Source organism: Sminthopsis crassicaudata, chromosome 1, assembly GCF_048593235.1.
Source record: "Sminthopsis crassicaudata isolate SCR6 chromosome 1, ASM4859323v1, whole genome shotgun sequence".
Lineage (NCBI taxonomy): Eukaryota > Metazoa > Chordata > Mammalia > Dasyuromorphia > Dasyuridae > Sminthopsis > Sminthopsis crassicaudata.
The window spans coordinates 744,355,739-744,377,437 of NC_133617.1; the positions used below are offsets into that span (position 1 = coordinate 744,355,739).

The following is a 21,699-nucleotide window of genomic DNA, read 5'->3' on the forward strand; positions in this document are numbered from 1 at the left end:
AGGGCTTTCAAAGCCAAACGGGATTTTCCATGGGATCCTCAAGGTAACGGAGAATGGGAAGGGGGAATGGTCAGAGCCGACGCTGTGGCAAGACTTTGGCCACCAGGGAAAGGGTGGTTGGACCTGAGCGGGGGAGACATGGGCCGAGGGAACAGAGAACGATGGTGGGGGTTGGGCAGTCCTAGGGAAGTTTGGAAGAGGGGCAGCTTGTGAGCTTGTCCACTGACTGGACATCGAGTTCTCAGAGGCTGCTCCGCCGCCACAGCCAGGGGGAGTCAGAGGTGAGATCTGAACCCAGGAAAGGAATCGGTCCCGCGCCAGGTTTTCCCCAACTAAGTGTGTAGACGAGGGTCTCCCTGGCTCTAGGGTTGTGTGCACATTAGCAATGAGGGCCAAGTTCCCACCTTAATCCACTCTGCCCCAAGATCCTCGGATCCCGATTTTTCTTGGGCAGTGACTGACAAAGAAGGAAGGAAATGGGAAGATTCGCCCCTTTTTAAGCCTGTGCTGGATTGCTTGCTTCTCGGGGACGAGGAGGAGAAAAATTTGAAAAGTGAATGTCAAAAAGGTATCTGCATGTATTTGGAAAAATGAAATAGAACAGCCAGCTGTGAAGTGCCTACTACGTGCTAGGCGCTTCTGACAAACGGGACCTCCCGAGCTTCACGCCAGCTGCGGTAAGAGCTAGGTAGCCGTGGCGGCGGCTGCTCAGGCCACCGTGGGAGCTCCCCCGGCAGCCACCTCGAGTTTGAGCCCCTGGAGCCCACGTCCTTGACCTCACCCAGCGGACTAGTGCAGCCCGGGCCTGTGCTTCCCGGCGGGAATGGGCCCAGCGGCCTCCCTGGATAAGGAACAAAGGAGGTTAAGGCTCGCCCCCTCACGCCTCTCCCCACTTCGCTAAGTAAGTGCCCCCTTAGCCGGGCCCAGCTCCGTCCCCCACTCCCGCCCCTCGGGCCCGCTTGGCAGCCAAGGCTCCCTGGCGTTGCCCTCCTAGCCTGGACCAAACCCCCTCCTCACCCCCCCGGAGGTCCCCCTGGACTTTGTGCAAGAGAACACAGAAAACAAGGACGAGCCTGCAAACTAGAACATCTTTATCGAAAGGCCAAGGAATCACCCAGAGCATTAAAGGGTTCCCCGTCACCATCGCCCCCCGAACTGGGAATCACAAGCCGGCCACTGCCTGGGCCCGCCCCTACCCACAGACGGACATATTCGGGGGCTTTGTGGCCCAAGGGAGAATGGGACTCAGGAAGGCCTGGTCCTTCCCCCAGCCCCCCCATATCCCACCCCCTTAGTTCCCCACCACATGCACCCCAGCAGTGTGGGCCGGCCCGGGGCAATCAGGCTGGGAGATGGCCCGGTCCTGCAGCGGTCCTGGCCCCTAATGATTGCACTGTGCAGCCCATCCCCTCCAGGGGGCCCCGGCCCCTCTCACTATAAATAATCAGTCCGAATTTAAACAGGAGGACAGCAAGCCTCCTGGTGAGATAAAAACAGCCCGTGGGCAGCCCCTCGGGCCTTCGGGAGCCGCCCAGCACCCCACTGCCTCCTTGGCCAGGCCCCCCGCTGGAACCGCCCCCTGCACCAGTGACTGCACCAGGAACTGAGCAGCTCCAGACGGCCAGTTCCCACCCGTGCCATCAGTGGCTCAGAGGGAGCTTCCCAGAAGGGCCAGCAAGGTCCCCTCACTCTTTTCCTACCCCAGAGATCCAGGAGTTCAGTCACGGGGCTCTGACTGCATAAAGTCCGCTGCCCCTTCGCCAGCTGGGCAGGCCTGAGGCTCCAAAGGCCCCAGAGCAGCTGAGTCAGGACAAAGTGCTCAATCCAGCATCTGGCCAGGGCTGTGGACGGCCCGCGCTCCTGACCACACGCCGCCAGGCTCCCAGGCTAGAAAGCGGGGATCGCCAGAAGTCGCCGGTGTCCAGTCAGGTCGGTGCGGGGACGTTGGAGAGGGCGCAAAGCCAAGGGCAGTCTTTTGGGGGGCGGCCAAAACGTGCGGAAGCGTTACTTGAGGGCAGTGCCCGCCTCCTCGGATTCAGCTGGCACCTCGCCCTCCCCGCCCTCCCCAGCAACCGGCCCCTCCGCCTGGTCCGGAAGAAGGTCGGGGGCTTCGGCCGTCTCCAGCGCCGCCTTGGAACAGACGTCATTGGGGAGGGTTGCTGGCGAGCAGGGTTCCGGCTGCTGTGAATGCGGCCCGGAGCCATCCAGGACCAAGCCTTCGGGGGCTTCATCTGAAAGCCAGAGAATTGGTAATTCAGTGGGAAAAGACCACACCATGTACAGAGCAGCAATGGCTACGAAAGACGTCCTGAGAGGTCGGGACTGGTCCGAGTGCCCGGGAGGGTCAGGAGCACGACCTCTGACCCCCAAAAACCACGGGGACTCTGGGCTCCCTGCACGGCCTCTGGTTGGTGGGTCCAAGATGGGGCACCGGCAACAACTCGGGCCTAAAATCGGATCAACCCGGAACCCTCCCACGGCAGGGGGCGTTCTTCAGCAACCCCACGGCCACAGGGTCAGCCCCCCACCCCCATCACTTCAGACATCTGTGCAACTCAGTGGTTCCCATGACCTTTCTAAGGCCACGGGCATATGGACTGATGGCTTCCCCCGGAGAAGCGCCCACTCACCCTTCCTGAGCCCTGCACAACTCCGCGCCCTGGAGATCCCCAATCACAAGCTCTCCCCTCACCCCCCAAAAAGAAGGCAGTGGGAGAGGTGGGTCCAGAGGAGGGGGTGAAAACTGCCAAAGCTCCCCTTGGCTCTACACTAAGAAAAAAGCTTGAAATGCCAAAGGCGGGGGAACCCCCCAGAGAGCGGTTGACCCCCGAGAAGGGCTGAAGGGCCCAGAAGGTGGCAAGATCCCAAGATGGCACCAGGGGCCAAGCCCAGAGTCTCCAATGTCTCTGCCGGCGCCAGCTGCGAGCCGCGTGAACTAGAGGCTTTGATTCGGCCCCTTAGAAGGATGCACCTTATTTCAAAGAAATGGTGAGATTTACATTTAAAACGATTTTGGAGAGGGTGGAGAGAGGAGGTGAGTGTGGGGGTCGCCCAGGGGAAGGTCACAAGAGGCCGAGCCTGACCACGCGCCCCTTCGGGCAGCTCGGCCTGTGCTGACCCGGCCGTGACGGACCCGGCACAAGGTGGGAAACGCTCCAATCGTGGGAAAAGCCGCTGCAAGAGCGGCTGCTGGGGGGCGCGGCAAGAAAAAAGGAAAACTGCAGGCGCGGCACTAAGAATGCCCCGTCCGCCGATGACCGCTTCCTCCTCCCAAAGGGATGGGATCCAAGGGCACCCAACCTGTTATGGGCCTGAACCTCCCCAGCGCAGGGAGGAGGCACCAGGACCGGCCCCACAAGAGAATGCAGGCCCGGGATTTCGCCATCTAACGAGCGAGAGGACAGGGAGAGCTTGGATAGGAAGCCCTGCGCTGAGTGGCCAGTGGCTCGGCCGTGGGTGAGCAGCCACACCCATCGACGCACTCCGAAAGAGATCCCAGAGCCCCCGGCCGGCGCCGCGCTGCTGCCATTTCAGCCAATGACCTCAATGGAGACGGAGAGTTGGGAACCACCGCTGACCCTGGGTGACAGTCAGGACGTGGCCAAACCCAGTCAGATGGCACTTACTAGGGATGAAGATGAAGTCAAAAAAAAGCCGACCCAAGATGGGAAGGGCCTTGCTGGAGAGCAGTCTGTCTCCGAACCTGGGGGGGGGGAGGGGGGAGCGTAACGGAAGGCGGAGCCTCCAGGATGGTGGGAGGGACGGTGGCAGGGAGAATCCGCCTTTATTCTGCCAGTTCTGGGGCCCCGCTTTAGGCCTGACACTGGGATGGAGGAGAATAAGCCAGAGCGCACGGAGGGGAAGAGCCTTAAAGGCTCCTTGTAGGCCCTACAGCCTGTTCCACCCGGACTGGAAGAGGAAGGAGATTCCTGCTGCTGGGCCCCAGAGGGAGCCCCAGGGGCCGCCTCAGGAGGCACGGGCCTCACTCCCCAGAGTGAGCAAAGCCTCTCTGTCACGTGAGCCACTGAAGAAGCGCCCTCAAAATTCCGGGGGTGCTGAGTGCTCAGACCCCTGCCACGTTCCCCTGACAAGGAGCGCCCTCCAGTGCTCGGTGCCGCGTGTCAGGCGTGAGCTGGTTAAAGGTCTGCCCTTCCCCCCGCCGGAAAGGATGAGGGCCAGGCCGCTGTGCCGGGCTCGGGGAGCACTCACTCACCTTTATTTGCAAGTGGCTCTCTGCTGGGGAGGACGCTCTCAGTTCCCATCACAGACTCCCCCAAGGAGGGGAGGGAGACCGAGGAAGCGGGGTTGGGCAGAGGCGTGACATCAATAGTGTCCAAAAGGGCAATGCCCGAAACATCAAGAAACCCTGGGGAGAGAGCGAGGTGTCCTGCAGAGACCGCTGCCCGCCATCCCCCCCTCCGCTGCTCCTAAGCTTTCCCTCCGGGCATTTCGGGGTGACCCGGCCTGGCCACTGCTTTCCCCCAAACGTGGAAATTCCCAGGGATTGCGCTTGGGGGAGGGGAGGGGAGGGGGCTTCTGAGAAGATGGTCTGACTGCGGCGCATCCCGGGCGTGTCACCCCGGGCCTCCCACACTTGGGGGCAGTTTGGACTTTGGAAAGACCTCCCGCCCAGTCCCACCCCCCAGGGGGGCCAGCATCTGTAAAACAAACATCAAAGGAAACTGCCCCGAGTGCGGGAGGCCCGTGGGGACGCGCCCGGGATGCGCCGCAGTCAGACCATCTTCTCAGAAGCCTCTCTGGGCGCAGAGCCGCGCCGGGGCCTTCTCTGAACTCCTCCTCCTGTGCAAAAGCCGCCATAAGGTGCAGCATCTTCGGGGCTGGAGAGGACGCTGAGCCTTTCTCCGTCTCCACAGCGACAAGACCGGGCCCTCCCGGCCAGCCCCGACCCTAGGCTCGCCTTCCCTTTTCCTGCTGTCGTTGGTATAATAAGGGGTCCCCTTCCAGGCAGCGACATAAAAAGCTAATGTGTCAGTGAGCGATTTCTACAAGACACGGGACCTCCCCTCTCCCACGGGTACCTGGGTCCATGACGCGCTGGACGGGGGGCGGAGGCTGAAGCGATGTCTCCACAGAACAGGCGTCGCTCCCGGATACCACGGACCGGTCCACGTCGAGGACATCTGGCGTCCCATCGAACGGGGAGTCAGGGGCCTGCAGTGACGCCTACGAGGGGGCCCAGGTGTTACTGAGCATGGCGGGGGGGGGGGGGGGTCCCCTCCCCGGCCCACTGCTGCTTTTGTCTCCTGAAGTGCCAGGACAGTGATGCGCACCAGAACCCCAGCCCTCTGCCCCCTCCTGGAAGGAGGTCAGGGCCTGGCCGGGAAACATGGCAAGTCCCCTAATGAAAGGAACTTCAAAGGTTCTCAAAGCCAGTCCCGGCTCCGGGAGCCCTCAGTCCATTCCAACTCCCCTCAGCCTCTGAATCGAACATCCAAGATTCCCCAGCTTCCCTCGTTGTCTCCTATGCCATTCTAGCAGCACCCCTGGGCAGCAGCTCCCCCGTGCCCCCCTCATCTCCCCACCCCTGGGCAGCAGCTCCCCCGTGCCCCCCTCATCTCCCCACCCCTGGGCAGCAGCCCCCCCATGCCCCCCCTCATCTCCCCACCCCTGGGCAGCAGCTCCCCCGTGCCCCCGGGCAGCAGCTCCCCCGTGCCCCCCTCATCTCCCCACCCCTGGGCAGCAGCTCCCCCGTGCCCCCCTCATCTCCCCACCCCTGGGCAGCAGCTCCCCCGTCCCCCCCCTCATCTGGGCAGCAGCTCCCCCGTGGCCCCCCTCATCTCCCCACCAGGCGATACGAGGCGCCACAGAAAATATCCATCTAACCAATCTCAAACGGGGGAAGCCCATGGGGTTGCCCACGTGACCAGGCGCGCCTCCTCCTACCTCGGTATAGCCTCCCTGGGCCGGGCTGGATGTCGGGGTCTCGGAGGGGAGGGCCACGGGCAGACCGGTCTCCTGGGGCTTCTTGGGGCTGACCGTTGGGATTCGGTGCAAATACCCATAGCCGATTCCACATCCTAGACTGTGGGACCAGAAGGAACAATGGGGCGCGAGTCTTTTGCCCCCTCTCCACATCCCCTCTCTAGGTTCATCAGACCCTTTATTATAACAAGCAGCCAGCTCGCAGGGTTCATGGCCAGACCTGGGGGGTCTCTCTAGAATGAACAACTTTAGCCCGAGCAGATTTTTAAAGCCAGGAGGTGTGGCTGGCAAAGTAAGACCACCCGCCAAGATGCCGGCCCCCCGCTGAGTGCTCTGGGACACGGAGGGCTTTCTAAAGCCCGGCTCCGTCCGGCCCCCATGCAGAGAAACTGATGGATAACGCTGCCGCCCCCCGGACGTCCGGCTCGGGCCCGGCCCGGGCAGTCACCCGATGCCCAAGGCGACTTGGCTGCACCCGTCAGTGAAGGCGGGGCTTTCTGCGGCTTCTCCTCAGCGGGGCACACTCACTTTTATCAATAAGACTCGTCCCCACGAGACAATGAGCACCCACTCCTGGCAGGGAGCTGGAGGACCCACGGGCAGGGCCACCCAACAGCCCAGTACCTTCCTTCTCCACCCCAGGCGCCATTGGGAGTCACAACCACCTCACGGCACGAGTCGGTCTCGGAGTTATAAACCATCAGCTTCAAGGGCTTCCCCTCATGGGACTCGATGAGTGTGAAGAAGTCCTCTGACTAACAGAAAAACAGGACACCTTGACACCTTACCCTGCGGCCAAGCCCCTCCCTTCCCCTCCCCTCCATGGGGGCACCAGAATGGGCCCCTCAACACAGCCTCCAGCACAAAATGGGCCCAAGGATCTGGAGGCAAAGCCACATTATGACCATCTTTGCTGGAGACCCTGAGGCAGGAGGGCACGGGTGGTACAGGCCCTCTGGGGAGGAGGGGACAGGTGGGCGCAGGGTCAGAGGGGGAAAGGTGCAAGTGGACACAGGTGGCACAGGCCCTCTGAGAGGGGAGGGGGCAGGTGGGCACAGGTGGCACAGGCCCTGAGGGAGGGAAGGGAAAGGTAGCTACAGGCCTCAAGGGAGGAAGGGACAGATGGGCACCGGCCCTCTGGGGGGGCAGGTGGTCACAGCCCCAAGGGGGCGGGGCTTCCTCACCTCCTGGGCTCCACCTGCTCACCTGGGAAGGCGGCCCAAACCTCCACAGGAGGCCTGAGCAGGGGCGGGGGCTTCCTCACCTCCTGGAGAATCTGGTCGGAGCCCACCACGTAGTCGGTGTACGGCTGCAGCCCGGCCAGGGCCGCGGGGGATGAAGGCTCCACGTCCTAGGGAGAAGAACCGCAGGCGGCCCCTCAGTGTCTCCGCTGCACTAAACAGTGAAGACCCGGAGCCCTAGCCCTCGGGTGACGAGGCCTTGTGATGAGGGTCACGAAAAGCGCCCCAAAGGAAGCATGGAGCGCGTCTGTGCCCGTGGGGAGCGGGACCCGGCACACAGTAAGTGCTTAATCAGTGACTCGGGAGAATAAGAGCCTACACCAGCTCAGACACACTAAAGGCGCCAGGACCTTCCCAGCAAACTGGGCCGGCGAAGGTGCTCAGGCTGCGCATCCCAAAGGGGCAAAGGCCCTGGCGCCCCTGACGCACCCACTGGCTGACTGAGGGAGCAAGAGGGCAGCAGCTGCAGGGCTGCCGCGGGGAGGACCAGTGGGCGGAAGCTGTGGTATCCTTGCCCCAATACCACTCTCCCCACAGGCAGGGGGTGGACCCACAAGGGCCTGAGTTATCCCTGGAAGGGCCTGCCCCCCTCGGAACGGCCCGAGTCAGTCCAGAAGGGCCTGGGCCCCCCTCGGAAGAGGATGACCCTGGAAAGAGCCTGGGTCACTACCACAAGGGCCTGGGGGCACTCTGACTCTTCAGCAAAGGGCACTGGCTGAGCTGCGCTGAGCAGGATTCTTCTCCAGGCCTGACTTGGGCCTAAACCATCCGAGACCCCTTTCAAAATTCTGGAATTCTCTGAGATAAGGATTAGAAAAAAGTCCTGGCCAGGCCCTGGGCCGGGGCTCAGGATTCCGGCCAGTCAGCACACCCCCCCACGTGGCTGCTAAGTCCAGGCCCTGAGGTGAAGGACACGCCAAGAAGGCTACGTTCTCCTGGCAGGGACAAGTGCACAGAACACGGACGGCCCAGATCCACAAAGTTTACGCAAGGGACAAACCTAAATATCGCAGCGCTACAGAGACCCCTGCTCTCTGAGGCTCTCATCACACAAAGCGGCTGTTCTGGATTCTGGGAGCGGAAGAGAGGGCACAGAGCCATGGGGAACACCCCAGCTGGGAAGAGCACCGTGAACGGGGCCGGCTGAGAGAGTGGCTGAGTGTCTAGGGCAGGACGATGTCCACAATGGCAAACTATCAGCGGTCAGATGTAAGGGTGCCCTGGGCCAGCAAGAGAATGCTGAGAAAGCCCAGAACTGTCCCCGGAGAGGCAGGGGCAGCCGGCAGGGATGGAGCAAGAACAAGCCAAAGCTTTCTGGAGAGCTGACCAGACTCGGGCCGAGGAAGTGGCCAAAGGAGCAGCGCTCGGGCCCCGGGAGCCCAGCTGCTAACACTCCACCCACACCCCCGGGTGCTCATAGCAGCACAGACCTGGGGGGAACGCGATACCCATGGCAGGGGAGCCACTGAACAAATGTAAAGGAGCAGCTATCAGGCTGGGGGAACTTGGCTGCTGTGGACGAGTCTCCGAAGATGAGAAGGGAAGGGGAGGGAAGAAATGGGCAGGAGCCGGATGCGGACCAAAGGCCTCCCCTTTGGGCAGGACCTGTGTGGCCGCTGAGTGACCAACCAAGAGACAGAAACACTGGCAAAGTGCTTTGCAAACCCCAACCACTCTATGCACGGGCGCTAAAACCGGCCTCCCCTGAGGGCACAGTTTAAGGACTTCAGTCCCCAGAGTCTGGAAGGAAAGGGCAGCAGCTGAGGCCATGGGGAAGATGGGGGCTCCCTGAGAGTGGGGAGGGAGGGCAGCCCCCATCCAGAGGGCGTGTGGCTCAATGCCCGCACCCAGTACTGGCCTGGGGCGGGGCTGGCCGAGGGTCCCCACGGGGAAGGAGAGCAGGAGGCCTAGGAGCCCAGCCACTTGGGGGATCTGCAGCGTGGGAGAGAGGGGGATCCTTTGGCAGTCAGTCAGGACTCGGGGAGAGCAGGAGCTGCCCGAGCCGGGGGCTGGTCCAGCCCCGAACAGGCTGCCAGGGCCGGTCCAGCCCCGAACAGGCTGCCAGGGCCCTCTGTGGCACACAGGAGCTGTCTGCTTACCAAAACGTGCCAGACGTGCTCGTTGGCCCTCTGGAAGCTGCAGAAGCGCACGCTGGCCCCCAGCAGGCCCTGGCCCCCCCACATGTTGCTGGGGACCACCTCCACCTCGCGCACCCTCAGCGTCTTGATGCTGTACACCTCCAGCTTCACCGGCTTCTCCATGTTGGCCTTCAGCAGGTCCTTCAGGGTGCTGCTCTCCTTGTTCTGCCATTGGGGAGAGAAAGGGGAGGGGTCCCCAAAGCTTCTTCCTGTTAACACATCCTGAGACCCACAGAAAAAACCGCCCCAGCCCCACCCACAAAAAAGGAGGCCCGGCTCACGGGAAAACCTGCCAGTGGCCAGAGGAAGGCAGGGCAAGGACAGCCCCCGGACTCACCAGCCTGGCGTGGCCAATGGTGATGATGAAGTCGAAGAAGGGCTCCAAGCCGGCCTGCTGAGCAGGGGAGTTCTCCTGGACCTGCAAATCGGGAGCCCAGACATTAGGCCGAGAAAACCTCCCGGCACTCGGAGCATCCTCTGTGAATCTGCCCCCCCGCCACAGGCCTCCTGGGGGCCTCTCCCAGCCTCCCCCGAGAAGTCCCCAAAAAAGCAGTGTCTAAAGCACAGGCACTGTCCCATTTGCCCACATTTCCATACCCAGAGTCCCTGGCCCACAATCAGCACTTCATAAATGCTCATAGACACTGAAGAAATAGTGAGGGCTCTCACAACTCTGCAGTGCAGGCTTCCTTAACATCCCCATTTCACAGATGAAAAAACTGATCACACAGCCAGAAAGTGTCCAAGCTGAATTTAGACTCGCGTCTGTCCAACATGGGGTCCCGGCTCTGCCCGCTTAGTGACCCAATATGGAACGAGCAGCCTTCTTGGAGGCTTGGAGGCTTACAGACTGTCCTGGGACCACCCACCTATTAAACCCAGGAAGCTGAAGGAGACATGCAGTGACTCGGGTCACTCGATCCAATTGTAGGCAAAGATCACGCCCCTGGAGTCCGGTGGGATGGAGGTCGGGGCTGCCCGTGGGATGAGGGGGAGGTCAGATCTCGGATCTAACTTTATTTTGATTCATCCGCTGTTTTCCCCTTTAACTGCCTACCTCATTTCTAAAAACAAGCAGCTAGCCCTTCCCACTACGTCGCCGACGGCAGGCCAGTTTGGGAGAAATGGGAGAAGAGCGTTCCTGTGGCTTGGCGCATTTGGGGAGGTGAAGCGTTATGAGCACCAAGCGGCTGCACGGCCCTAGTCAGACTCATTCTCAGAGGGCCTGAGGCTGCCCTGAAGAATGGACAGGATCTGCTTGGGGAAGGGAAGGCAAGCCCAGCCTGGGCGTGGTGTATTCCACGGACACAACCAGGAAGACCCCGAGAGGGTTCTAACAAAGAACCGGCTGGGTGACAGGCGGGCAGGGTAGAGCAGGAGCCGCCTGGCGAAGCCCTTCCAAGGGGAAGCTGAGAGAGGCCTGGCCCGTGGTGGCCAAATTCTAACCCCAAACGTAATCAGGTGCCAAAGGGCATAGTGGGCGAGGTTGGCCAGCAGGACTCAGCATTGCCGGGCTTCAAGGGGACTCCAAAAGGTTGGGGTTCAGACCGGTATGGCGAGGTTTCTCAAAAGAATTTACAGGCATGGACCCAAGTCAAGGGGCAAAGTTTATTATAATTGTAATGCCAATTAAAGCGGGCTTAGTTCCAAAAGGAGTTAACAAGAACCAGGAGTGAGAAGATACATTTACGGACCAGGTGCTTCATGTCACTGACGTACTACTTTTATGGCTCAGAGGTGGGCTTGTCTCAGAAACTTTATCACTGACCAACTGATTATCGGACAGCCAGCCATGTCTGTGCAATTGCAGCACTCCCAAGGCCAGGGAACCTTAGGGCTAAGGCCAGGGAGTCTTAGGGATATGGCTACATCCTCTCTAGGATCTCTGCCACATCAGCATAGTGAGAAAAACAACTGCACCCACAGTTCAGGCTAGAGTCAGCACAGGCTGGATCCAGCCCCAGAACAAGGCCTGCAGGTCTCCCCTCTTCCACAAAGCAGCACAACTTCGAACCAGTAAGCTCATTAACCACCTACTATGTGCTAGCACTGGGCCAGCTTCTGGGGATTCAAATTCAAAAAAGCAAAAAAAAATAAAAAATAAAAAATAAATCCCTGTACAGGAAGAGCTTCCATTCTCCACTACAATTATTATACAATTATACAAAGTGCCCACTCCCAGCAGAAAAAGCACAAACCACTAGGGGTCTGGGAGCGCAGAAAAGGGTATGAGGAGGAGCTAGTGCTCAAGCTAAGCCAGGAGTCCTGAAAGCCCCAAGGAAATCCCGGAACAGGGTCCAAGAGGGGCGGCGCAGAGCAAGCTGGGGAACTAATGTCAAGCCTCTCTTTAAAGAGAGCCTGGACAACTTGGAATCTGCCCAAAGGGCTATCAAACTGTGCAAGGCCTTTGATCCAGCAGTGTCTACTGGGCCTTATCCCAAAGAGATCTTAAAGGAGGGAAAGAGACTCAGTGCAAAAATGTTTGTAGTTTTTATGGCGGCAAGAAACTGGACACTGAGTAGATGCCCATCAGGTGGGGAACGGTTGGGTAAATTGTGGTATATGAATTTTATGGAATATGACTGTTCTGTAAGAAATGACCAGCAGGAGGAATAGAGAAAGGCCTGGAGAGACTGACAGGAACTGATGCTGAGTGAAATGAGCAGGAGCAGGAGATCATTATACACTTCAACAACAAGACTATACAATTCTGATGGACGTTGACTCTCTTCAATGAGATGATTCAAACCAGTTCCACTTATTTAGTAATGAAGAGAGCCATCTATACCCAGAGAGGATTGTGGGGACTGTGTGGATCACAACAGCATTTTCACCTTTTTTGTTGTTTGCATTTTGTTTTCTTATTTTTTCTTTTTGATCCGATTTTTCTTGTGCATGATAATTGTGGAAATACATTTAGAAGAATTGCTCATGTTTAACATATATTGGATTACTTGCTGTCTAGGGGAGGGGACAGGGGAAAGGGAGGGAGAAAAATCTGGAACATTAGGTTTTGCAAGGGTAAATGTTGAAAACTATCTCCGCATATATTTTGAAAATAAAAATCTATTACTAAAAAAAAAAAAGCAAGAAAAAATAAAAATAAAGGCTAGATCCATCTGCAATACTGTTATTCTCTGCACTGCTTTACACAAAGAAAGGATCATATTCATTCTGTTTGTCAAGTTTATTATAATAAAGAAAAACCTCACTTGGAAAACCCCATTCAGGCTCAGAGACAAAATAGAGCTCCCTCTATCCAGCCTGACCTCTTCGAAGCTGCAGTCCCACATCTCCTGCTGCCTTCTGAGCATCACAAACTGAATGTCCTATTGACATCTGAAGTTCAACACACCCAACCCTGAACGTGGAGTCTCTTCCATTGTCAAAGGGGCCTCCACTCACTAGCCACCCACAGCAGGCACGTAGCTGTCCCGAGTCCTGAACTCGGCCCACACCTGTCTTCACACCTCCCATCTGGACTACTGGGCCCACTAATCGTTCTGGAGAGCCTGTCCCCACTGCAGACCATCTCCTCCTCGAATGCCAAAGCAAAGTTGTAAAGTAACTTTACTAAAGTGCAGAATCTGCTTGGTGGACAACCTACCAATACACAAGAGTCATGCCTTTTGATCCAATAATATTGCAAACGAGACAGTACAAAGCATCATTATGAAGAAAAAAAGAAATAATGCACAAAATAATGAGCAGAATGAGCAGAGATATAAGAAAACACTGTCAATAGTAACAGCAATGCTGTTTTAAGAATGCTGAGCAAATTAGTCATTTTGACTAGCGTAAACACCCAAATTAATGACAGACATATGAAGGAATCTGCATCCACAGAAGGAACTAATAAATGGAAGGATGTATAGAATGATTTTATAAATATATGCCTATTTGTGTCTAGTGGTAGCCATCTTAAGGGCAGAGGGAAGGGAAGAAAAGGAAAAAAAAAAAATTTGCATGACAATTGTATTAATATTTAAAAGGAATAGCAAGTTATACATAATAGATTGGTAGTTTCATGTGCTATCATCTTTTTTATTTATGATGCTATGGAAATGCTTATTTTATTCGATAAATTAAAAAAAATTTAAAAACAAAGTACATGGCAAATTCCAGAGAATGCACTGACCATATTTTTATTTTTGCTGATGATTATAACTTCAGTACTCATAATTCATGTTTTTTAAATATATGGAATTTCTTAAAAGGCAACTATAATACTGAAAACACTTTTTTATAATCGCTATTATAATTATTACATACATGCATTAAAAAGTTGCAAAACAAAACTTACATGGAATTTCTTAAAAGGCAACTATAATACTGAAAACACTTTTTTATAATCGCTATTATAATTATTACATACATGCATTAAAAAGTTGCAAAACAAAACTTACATGGAATTTCTTAAAAGGCAACTATAATACTGAAAATACTTTTTTATAATCGCTATTATAATTATTACATACATGCATTAAAAAGTTGCAAAACAAAACTTACACAATACAACAAAAATCTATGGGAACTCTGGAAAGTCAGACCAAGCAAGCGAGGCCTCAAGTCCAATCCCAGAAATAAAGTGGCTGCCTGTCAGCTGAGTAATAAGCTGGCTCACTGTTCATCCCCAGAAGCCTGATGATGATGATGATGATGATGATGATGCTGACAGTTTTCTTTCTGCCCATCACATATCAGTAAACTTTTAACTGAAGCAGGAAAGTATTGAAATCTGCTTCAGTGAAGGGATCACTATATGGACAATGTCATAAATATTCAAAGTAAAGAATAAGTCCTTAAAAACTTCAGGTACTGTTTGGACATGTATACATATATTGTATTTAATTTATACTCTAACATATTTAACATGTTTGGTCAACCTGCCATCTTGGGGGGGGGAGGAGAAGGGGAAAAATTAAAAGGTTTGGCAATTGTCAATGCTGTAAAATTACCCATGCATAGATCTGGTAAATAAAAACTATTAAAAATAAATAAATGAATAAATGAAATTGGGGGGGGGGATTTCAAGTAAAGGGGCAGCTAGTTGGTACAGTAGATAGAGCACCACCCCTGAAGTCAGGAGGGCCTGTGTTGTGGCTGTCTTTTAAGAGCTCAAGTATATGAGCCCTTTGATCTCAGAAGTGAGATGAATAAGGGGGGGGGGGGGAAGATTCCTAGAGTGTGAAAAGAGCTCCAGGTTATTATGCTGGACAGCCTTGTTAACACACATTTTTGTAAACGTGATCAGCGGTGAGCAGTAGACAATCCCCAATCACCATTCAGAGAAGCAGCTCGTGGCTTCGCGTGTGCATATGGGAAGAGAGCAATTTAGCAACAGGCAAGAGGCCCTGTCAAGGCATCCCTGCTCATGAGCAACTAGCTGCGACCCTCTGGCTCAACATTATTCCCGTGATCACAAATCATTGCTCCTTGATCAACAAGAGCGTTTCTGCAGCGTGGCAGAAAACTTATTGTGCACCAAAGGCTGAGGTGGCCTCGGTACTCTCTCGGTAGAATTCCATACTCTTGCAGACCTGAGTTCAAAACTGACCTCAGACACTTAACACTTCCTGGCTGTGTGACCCTGGGCAAGTCACTTAACCCCAAATGTCTCAAGTGTAGAGATATATGTCATAAACAAAAACTTTCCTCATCTTCCATCAAAAAGTCAGTCAAGGTCTTGGAGTGCGAAAAGAACACACAATATTTAGATCATAAAATTATTTAGATAATTTATTCAATCAATGTATTAATGATTTAGACTTCATTCACACAAGTAAACTTCAAGTTACCCTGGTGGCAGCTAAGAGAGCACACTTCCCAAAACTTAGATGTCCCCGACATCATGACATGGTTGATTGTGGCTGAGCCCTTAATGAGCAGAGTCATGAGAAATGCTACATTTTGTCAATGAAAACTGACGAATGCATCAGTAATCATGTTATAGGCTTGTACACTAGTCACAGATGATTCAAACTTTGCTCAAAGAAGAAGCTGTGAAATAATTCTAAGTCAGTGTTATTTGACAACCTACAATATGGTATTTAAACTAACTAGATCTACAGCTTCCTATGAATGCTGAGGAAATTACTTGCTCCTTAAAAAAGAAAAAAGAAAAAAAAAATCTGTTGGCTTTTTTTTTTTTTTGGGGGGGGGGGGGTAAATTGCTAATGTCCAAAACCTGGAGTCTAAATAGTCAACAGTTGAATAACATTCAATACGTTAAATATACGAAATGTGCCACTGCCTTTGAAAATCAAGAATAAGGAATGAAATAATGCAAAGCCAAAAAAAAAAACCATAACCATAAGAACACTATGTATGCTACTTGTGAAAAACACATCCTGAAAAGGGGACAGAACAAATGACTAATGAGCTATTATGAATACATTTTATGCAAAAATTCATTTAAAAATGTAAATGAATTTTAGTTTTATTTAAACTCATTGCATAAGTTTTTTTTTCTTTAAATACATTTGAAACTTTGAATAAAAAATTCTAATAAAGAAATAATTTTTAAAATATCATGAAATAGTGAATTTCTTCCCTGGCTGCTGGTTGACATCAGCAGGCAAGAGTCTACAGAGCGTGGAGAGGTGCCAGGTGCACCCCCCAAGCAGGTGGCTCCCACAGACTTCAAGAGCCAGGCAAAGTCTCTGGATCCCGATCAGCTGACGGGCAGAGCAGGCGGTGCAGCAGCTCCCTAAATGGCTGGGGATGCACTAGTAATGACACCACACAGGACAGCTGGTCCAAAAGTGCTCTCCAGGCCTCTGTGACGATGACGGGACAACAGCCAATCTCTGCCCGGGATAGGCAGTGACCAGCTTCCTGAGGCGCTTCGCCACTGGGATGGCTAGCACATGCAGGTGATCCTTCACATAGCTGTGGGATCCTGCTTCAGAGTCAGGATCTCCCACAAAGACAGTCTCCCATTCCCCCGCCAGCTTCCAGAAATCCTAGGGAGGACAAGATTCTTCAAGAGAATGTTTTCAGTGGCAGATGTGGCTCTGAGGTTCCGTCACGTGTCACACCAACGGAGCTCACGCCTGGTGACCCGCTCTCAGATACAGACTAAAGGTGACAGGTTCCGTGACAGACAGAAGCTCCACGCCTCATAAACACATCCAGAGTGTGGAAATCCAGGATTTCTGACTGGCATGTATGTCTGCAGGGGGGCACCCACACCCATCAATGCCCTGGAAGAAGCCCCAAGGGGAGCCTCTGTCTCCCTGGAGAAAATGGGCTATTCTATATTGGGATGTCAGTCATGGTGATGGCCAAGGAAATTTTTCTTGTGTTAAGCCCTCTCCTCAGCCAAGAGAAGAAGGCAGAAAGCAGACACAAAGGCCTTGCCTCTGGCTCCTAAGCTAATAACAATAATGGTGCTGATGATGAGGATAGCGTTTGATGTATGATCTGAAAATGTCCTGCCCGCATCCAGCTAAGCAAAAAGAAAACTGGCAGAGGCTCCTTTTGGGCACGGCACCCATCTGCGGGCTTCGTCCTGCCAGGACCTTGTCCCGCCAGGACCTTGTCCCCTACATGTGTGCTTCGTTTCCTTCCCTGTCAGCCCTCCATCCCTGTGCTCTCACCACCTCCCGTTCCACTTGCCAGGACTGGACTCAGTGTAATCAATTGTTGTTGATCCTGGAAATGGCATGGCAACCTACTCTGCTGTGACTCCACTCACCAAAACAGCCCTCCCCACCTGTCCCATTCCCCCCGGGCTTCTCCCCATGAGAATGAAAGCTCCTTAAGGGAAGAGGCTGCCTTGGCTTTTGTTTTTGTAGCTCCAGCTCCTAGCCCAGCACAGGAAACATAAAGTGTGTAATAAATAATCTGTTTATCTTTTAATTATTCAAAAAATAAAATGAAAACCTGAAAGGTCGGGCCACATCCAAGTATAATTCCCTTTGTTCAACATGTCCGTTTTAAGGTTTCTGGGTTTTAAGTAACAGGGACTTGAACAGGAAAAACGTGCTGGACCAGGAGAAACGGGCCGCTCAGAACAAGGAAGAGCTCCCCTCGGCATCCCATTCCTGGATCACTCCCAATGGCACAAGAAGCCAGACGCCCACTCCCGGGACAGAACCGCTCCAAAGGCTAGAGAGTTGGTTGCCGTGCTGAAATGAAATCAGCCTGCAGCTAACCACCATTCTCGGTCCTGAGTTCTGCCTCGGCGACTGTGTGTAAGTAAGCTAGCTGTCCCTTCCACCTTACAGCCCACCTAACTCGGCCAAGGAGAGCAGCGTGTGGGCCAGAGCGTCATCTAATTTAGAGTCCCATGACAGCCCAGCTGAGGTTCCCCTTTCCGCTGAGGCTGACTGAAGTCTAACCCCATTTAACCAAATATAGCTTGGAGAGGAGCCTCCTGAAAATGGGCGTCCCGAGCTGTCCCTAAGAGTGCAAACAGGCCTCCGTGGAGCTCGGCTGTTGTACGTGGTCTTATCCTCCAGCTGTTCCAGGCCACTGAGTGACTGTACATATTTGCAAAGCAAACAATGGGGCCATTCTGAAGAAAGCAATGTGGACTTTGATCAGTCGAGCGGGAAAAGGCCTGGAAGCAGGAAAAGGAACGCTGCGATCTGTGCCGAACAGGACATGGCGGCTTCTGAGAGAACTGAGAATATGGTTTGGAAGTCCTAAGGAAGGAAGGACACGGCAGGCAGGGGAGAGGGCAAGCAGCAAACCCATAGGACAACACAGGCACCTGCGGACGCACAGCATGGAAATGGCGTTCAGTCACCTCGTGACCCATTTTACTGGGTCCCATGCGGAGGCACCATATGGAGAAGGGCAAAAGGAAGGGAGCTGGCCACTGGGGAAAGCATGGGAGAGGGAGGGAAGCCAACCTAGTGGGGGCAATCGCCAATATAGCCGGGACTGCAAGGAACAGGACAAATAGGCCATGAAGGACCTGAGAACGCCCATCTCCTATCTTGGCAGCCTGGGCCTCAGCTCCTCCTAAGTAAAATGGGGCCATCGTACGGCAGATTCCCTGGGATCCCACCTGCCAGCTCGTGGCTCTGAAGTCAGGATGGGAGCTACACTGTCAGGGGGGGTCAGTGGATGCATTGGAACTGTGTTCTCTAGATACAGCAGAGAAGCCTGATCTGGAATTTGGGGCATAAAAACAAAAGACTTCAAAGCACTAATAAAATGTAATGGTACTAGAAAAGATGTCAGAATCCAGTGACTCTCTGAGCCTGGCTGAGCCCTAGTGAAGCAAGTCTCAATATCTGAATGTAAGATCCTTGAGGGCAGAGATAGTCTTGTCTTTGTATCCAGCGCCCAGCACAGGACATGGCACAGAGCAGCACTTAATAAATACCCACTACAAAGACAAATGCTTTCCATGCTAGCACACGGATAACCTCTACAAGACTGCTGACTGGCTCAGCAAGGAGGGAGGGGAGGAAAAACTTTAAAAGACATGTAAATATGCTATGTAAAATACATAGCATATATATGGTTTTACATGGAATTGGGGAAAGAATAAAAGTTTTTTAAATAAATGCTTGTTGACTGATGACTGATATGGTCTTCCATGAAATTCACCTGCTAAATTACTTTTTCTTGACCGAACCAAAATCCATGCAAAGTGCCAGATATACAACAGGTGCTAAATAAAGGCTTACTACCTGAAAGCCAGCCGAGGCCCAGCCTCAGACATACGGCTGGTCAGCTTTGATAAAAGCCCAATATTACCAAGCTATCTGTCCTCTTGCCAGGGGTCAGCACAGGTTCTCTCCCAGCAATACCAGATGCTTCTTCCAGAGAGTTTAAAAACCAAACTAAAGGTAGGCTTGGGAAAACATCCCCGTCATTAGTTTTTCTGCACGGACCCCTGCTCTTGGGGCTAGCTGTGCTCATCAAACAGACGGAGTTCTGAGGAACGAGGCCCAAATCCTGGCTCTGCCACCTGCTCCCTGCAATGTCCCTTAATGCTCCTAAAGCCTGTCTGCTCCTCTCCAAAATGTGAGGTTGGGCAGAGCCCCCAGAACTCCTTTCTGCAGCAAAGATGATCCCACTATGATGATTATGAGTATGATTTGCCAGCAGGGGGAATGGCTGTTCATAGAAAGCCACTTCCAGTTCTTTGAGGCCCCTCTGAAGAGACACCCCCATAGGCCTGGAGCCAGAAAACTGGTAGAAGTCATCTCTCGCCCAATTCCTCATCTGGCTGGTGAACAAGGGAGCGTCCAGGGAGGGGGAGGCCAAAGCCACCTGACCACAGGCCTGGATTTTAGTCTTCACTCTCCCCATCGAGCTGCCTCCAGCTAAAGGGAACTTTAAGGATCCCAGATGAGAAAGCACCTTCCATCTAACTCACTTCCAGTTGATCAATGATGGACAGAAACAACTACACCCAGAGAAGGAACACTGGGAAGTGAATGTAAACTGTTAGCACTGCTGTCTGTCTACCCACGTTACTTATACCTTCGGAATCTAATACTTAATGTGCAACATGAAAATGGTATTTACACACATATATTGTATCTAGGTTATATTGTAACACATGTAAAATGTATGGGATCGTCTGTCATCGGGGGGAGGGAGTGGAGGGAGGGAGGGGATAATTTGGAAAAATGAATACCAGGGATAATGCTATTAAAAAAAATTACTCATGCATATATACTGTGGAAAAAAATTACAAATAAATAAATAGATAGATAGATAGACAGACAGACAGATAAATAGATAAAAGAAAGCACCTTCCCCGGCACCATTCCTACACCCTGTAGAGAGAGGGCTCAGCGGTTCTGCCCATGGAACCGACCAGCAGTGCTAAGTGCAATTCTCAATGCAGCTGGGGCCGACACTGACTTTTATCAAACCTGCCCTAGGGATGAGCAGGCAAGGAAATACCCTCAGCCTAAGACAAGGCCTAAGATTTGAACAGGATCTGCACAGAACTTCTTAAGATGCATGGACAACCATGGAGCATCCTGAGGTTTTACCTTAATCTCACCCTGCAAATTGTCAAAGACCAAAAATGACAAAGGTCAGTGTTGGAGGGGTATTGGGAAGATGGGTGTACTGATACATTGTTGGTGGAGTTGTGAATTGGTAATACACAAACAAATAAAAAACCAAAAAAAAATTTTTGGAAAGCAATTTGAAATTATGCAAATAAAGGGACTAAATATCCATAGCCAGAAACTCCGTTACTAGGTTTATACTCCAAAGAAACTATCGAGAAGAAAAAGTCCCCATATATCCACAACTGTTTCCAGCGCCACTTCTTGTGATGGCAAAGAACTGGAAACAAAGTAGAGACTCATCAGCCGGGGGTGCACGAGTGCAGTGGAGGATCACGGGCCTTAGGAAAGCAAGTCTCTGATGCAGACTCCTGGGAAGGGCTCCCAGGACTGATACAGAGCCAAGGAAACAATGTAACCAGCCAAGGAAACAATGTAACCCCACGGAACAACAAGCCAGGTGCAACAAACGTGGCAGCGGGACTCCAAGGAAGAGCCTGAGGGGGACGCCCTGAGCCTCCAGGGACGCCCCAAGCCAGGGGGAAGACCCCAAGCCTCCGGGCAGACCCCACACTGCTCCAGCTTTGGGACTTTCCCAACATTTCCATTGATTTTTTTTTCCTTAAAAAAAAAAAATCGTACTGTTCCGCGGAGTGGCTCTCTGGGGGGGAAAGGAACCCCGGAGAGGACCACGATGACGTAAGAATGTCAGTCTTCGATAAAATGTACTAAAGAATAAGGGGGGAGGGGGCTGCCGGCAGCGTGGCCTTGGGGACGCACCGAGAGGGATTTCAGCCTCTAACGGGGATGGGGGGGGGAGGTCCCTGAGGGCCCAGACGGCAAAGGGAAGAAGCTGCCTCCGGGATGATCCCCTTCGTTGTGACACAAGGAGAAACTGAGGCCCGGGGGCTTGGGGACGTATCCACCAGCTAGGGGGCAGCTGGGAGGCCATATTGTCCATTTCCCTTATGGAACAGGTGGGGAAACTGAGGCCTGGATTCAAGCACTTGCCCGGGGTCACCCAGGGTCCCGGGACCCTAAATTGGGGCTGGGAGAGCCCAGTGACGTCACGTGACAGCTGGAGAAACTGAGCCGGGAAGGGTTTCCCACCCCACCACTCCCGGCAGCTGGCGCGGACCCCACTGACCCCACCCTCGCAGGGGTTCTCACTCACCCCGTGCAAGTGGAATCCCTCCGCGCCGCCCTCGGGCTGCTCCGCGCTCGCTGTGAGGCCCATGTCCCCCGGCGGCCACTGTCAGGCTCCGGCTCCGCGGGCTCCGGTCCGGCCGACCCGGTCCAAATTGATACGCAGGCGCAGCTGTTGGCGCGGCAGGCGTCCTCAATAGAGAGCCGAGCTGGAGGCGGAGCGTGCGCCTACTGCTCATC

At 53.7% G+C, this 21,699-nt stretch overlaps 1 protein-coding gene across 1 annotated transcript; it reads right to left on the bottom strand.

Moving 5' to 3' along the window:
* Positions 1–1,077: 1,077 nt before the first annotated feature.
* On the bottom strand, positions 1,078–21,665 carry GORASP1 (golgi reassembly stacking protein 1). The gene is made up of 9 exons (XM_074284400.1): positions 21,488–21,665; positions 9,660–9,740; positions 9,284–9,487; positions 7,208–7,294; positions 6,568–6,698; positions 5,905–6,043; positions 5,040–5,184; positions 4,214–4,366; positions 1,078–2,231 (listed from the first exon to the last, which is right to left on the bottom strand). The coding sequence occupies exons 1-9, from the start codon at positions 21,548–21,550 to the stop codon at positions 2,005–2,007; spliced, it is 1,230 nt and encodes a 409-aa protein (XP_074140501.1). The 5' UTR covers positions 21,551–21,665; the 3' UTR covers positions 1,078–2,004.
* Positions 21,666–21,699: the final 34 nt, after the last annotated feature.

What these genes read in the sequence shown, in the direction of transcription:
- GORASP1 (XM_074284400.1), bottom strand. Translation starts at nt 21,550, where the DNA reads ATGGGCCTCACAGCGAGCGCGGAGCAGCCCGAGGGCGGCGCGGAGGGA. An exon ending in AGCACGTCTGGCACGTTTTG is followed by an intron (nt 7,295 to 9,283) that starts GTAAGCAGACAG and finishes TCTTCTCCCTAG; the next exon opens with GACGTGGAGCCTTCATCCCC. An exon ending in CCCAGGGAGGCTATACCGAG is followed by an intron (nt 5,185 to 5,904) that starts GTAGGAGGAGGC and finishes GCCCCCTCGTAG; the next exon opens with GCGTCACTGCAGGCCCCTGA.